This window comes from Pterocles gutturalis, unplaced genomic scaffold (assembly GCF_000699245.1).
Source record: "Pterocles gutturalis isolate BGI_N339 unplaced genomic scaffold, ASM69924v1 scaffold3337, whole genome shotgun sequence".
NCBI lineage: Eukaryota > Metazoa > Chordata > Aves > Pterocliformes > Pteroclidae > Pterocles > Pterocles gutturalis.
Window position 1 is genome coordinate 1,891 of NW_010109942.1, and position 811 is coordinate 2,701.

Here is an 811-nt window from a genome sequence, read left to right on the forward strand (position 1 = left end):
TGGTGACCAAACTTTCCAACACCAGCACAAACTCTGAACTATTTCTGTGGATCAGGCAATCTAACAAAGCCTCCGGAGCCTGCTCCCACGAGCATCCCGCTCCCTTGGGAACACCTTGGCCAAGAGAAACCCGCTGCATCCTCCCTGCACCCAAGCTCCGTGCCGGTGCCGAGGAGCCGTGCCGGCGGGGCGTACCTGCTGCCCCGCCGCTGCGGGGGCACGCTCGTGCTCCAAAGCCACCGGGCCCGCTCCATCTCTTCACACTTGCTGTGCCGAGCAGCGAAGGCCGAATCAGACAAGTCCTCGATCTGGAAAGGGAACGGGAGGGGGTTTGGTCAGAGCCGTCTGAGATCAAACACGCGGCTACCTGCAGTTTTTCCAGCATTAGCTACAGCATGGATTTAAATAAATTTCTGTCTAGAAGGAGGCAGATGCTACCAGTGAGTGCTCAGTCTGCATCACTTAGGAAGAGACTAAAACGTAAAAACCAAAGAAATGTACTTATCCCAGAGCGAAAGCGCTCACGCGGAGGTTGAAGGAAATGCCATTATGACCAGTTTAGCTAAAATAATAACTGCAGCAGCATGGCTGCTCATGATTTCTTCATTAGACGATTCCATAAAAAGACTGATGCCCAGAGAGGTCTCCTGACGGCAATTACATTCAGCTGTTCCCAGCCTGTGCATCCAGCTCCTGCCTTATCCCGCCTGTCCTGAAAAGGAGCCGACGCCAGGCTGGTTCTGCCGGGCCAGCTGGGCCATTTTACGGCAAAAAAGGAAGAGACTCTGCGCCTCCCTGCTGAGCTCCCCGT

At 54.6% G+C, this 811-nt stretch overlaps 1 protein-coding gene across 1 annotated transcript in view; it reads right to left on the bottom strand.

Annotated features, from left to right (window-relative positions):
• The window catches only part of KANSL1 (KAT8 regulatory NSL complex subunit 1), a gene marked incomplete at its 3' end in the record, with an annotated part of 74,432 nt that overhangs the window by 1,884 nt on the left and 71,737 nt on the right, over positions 1 to 811 (bottom strand). Inside the window, 1 exon segment of the mRNA XM_010073127.1 lies at positions 196 to 308. Coding sequence (XP_010071429.1) covers positions 196 to 308 — 113 coding nt within the window.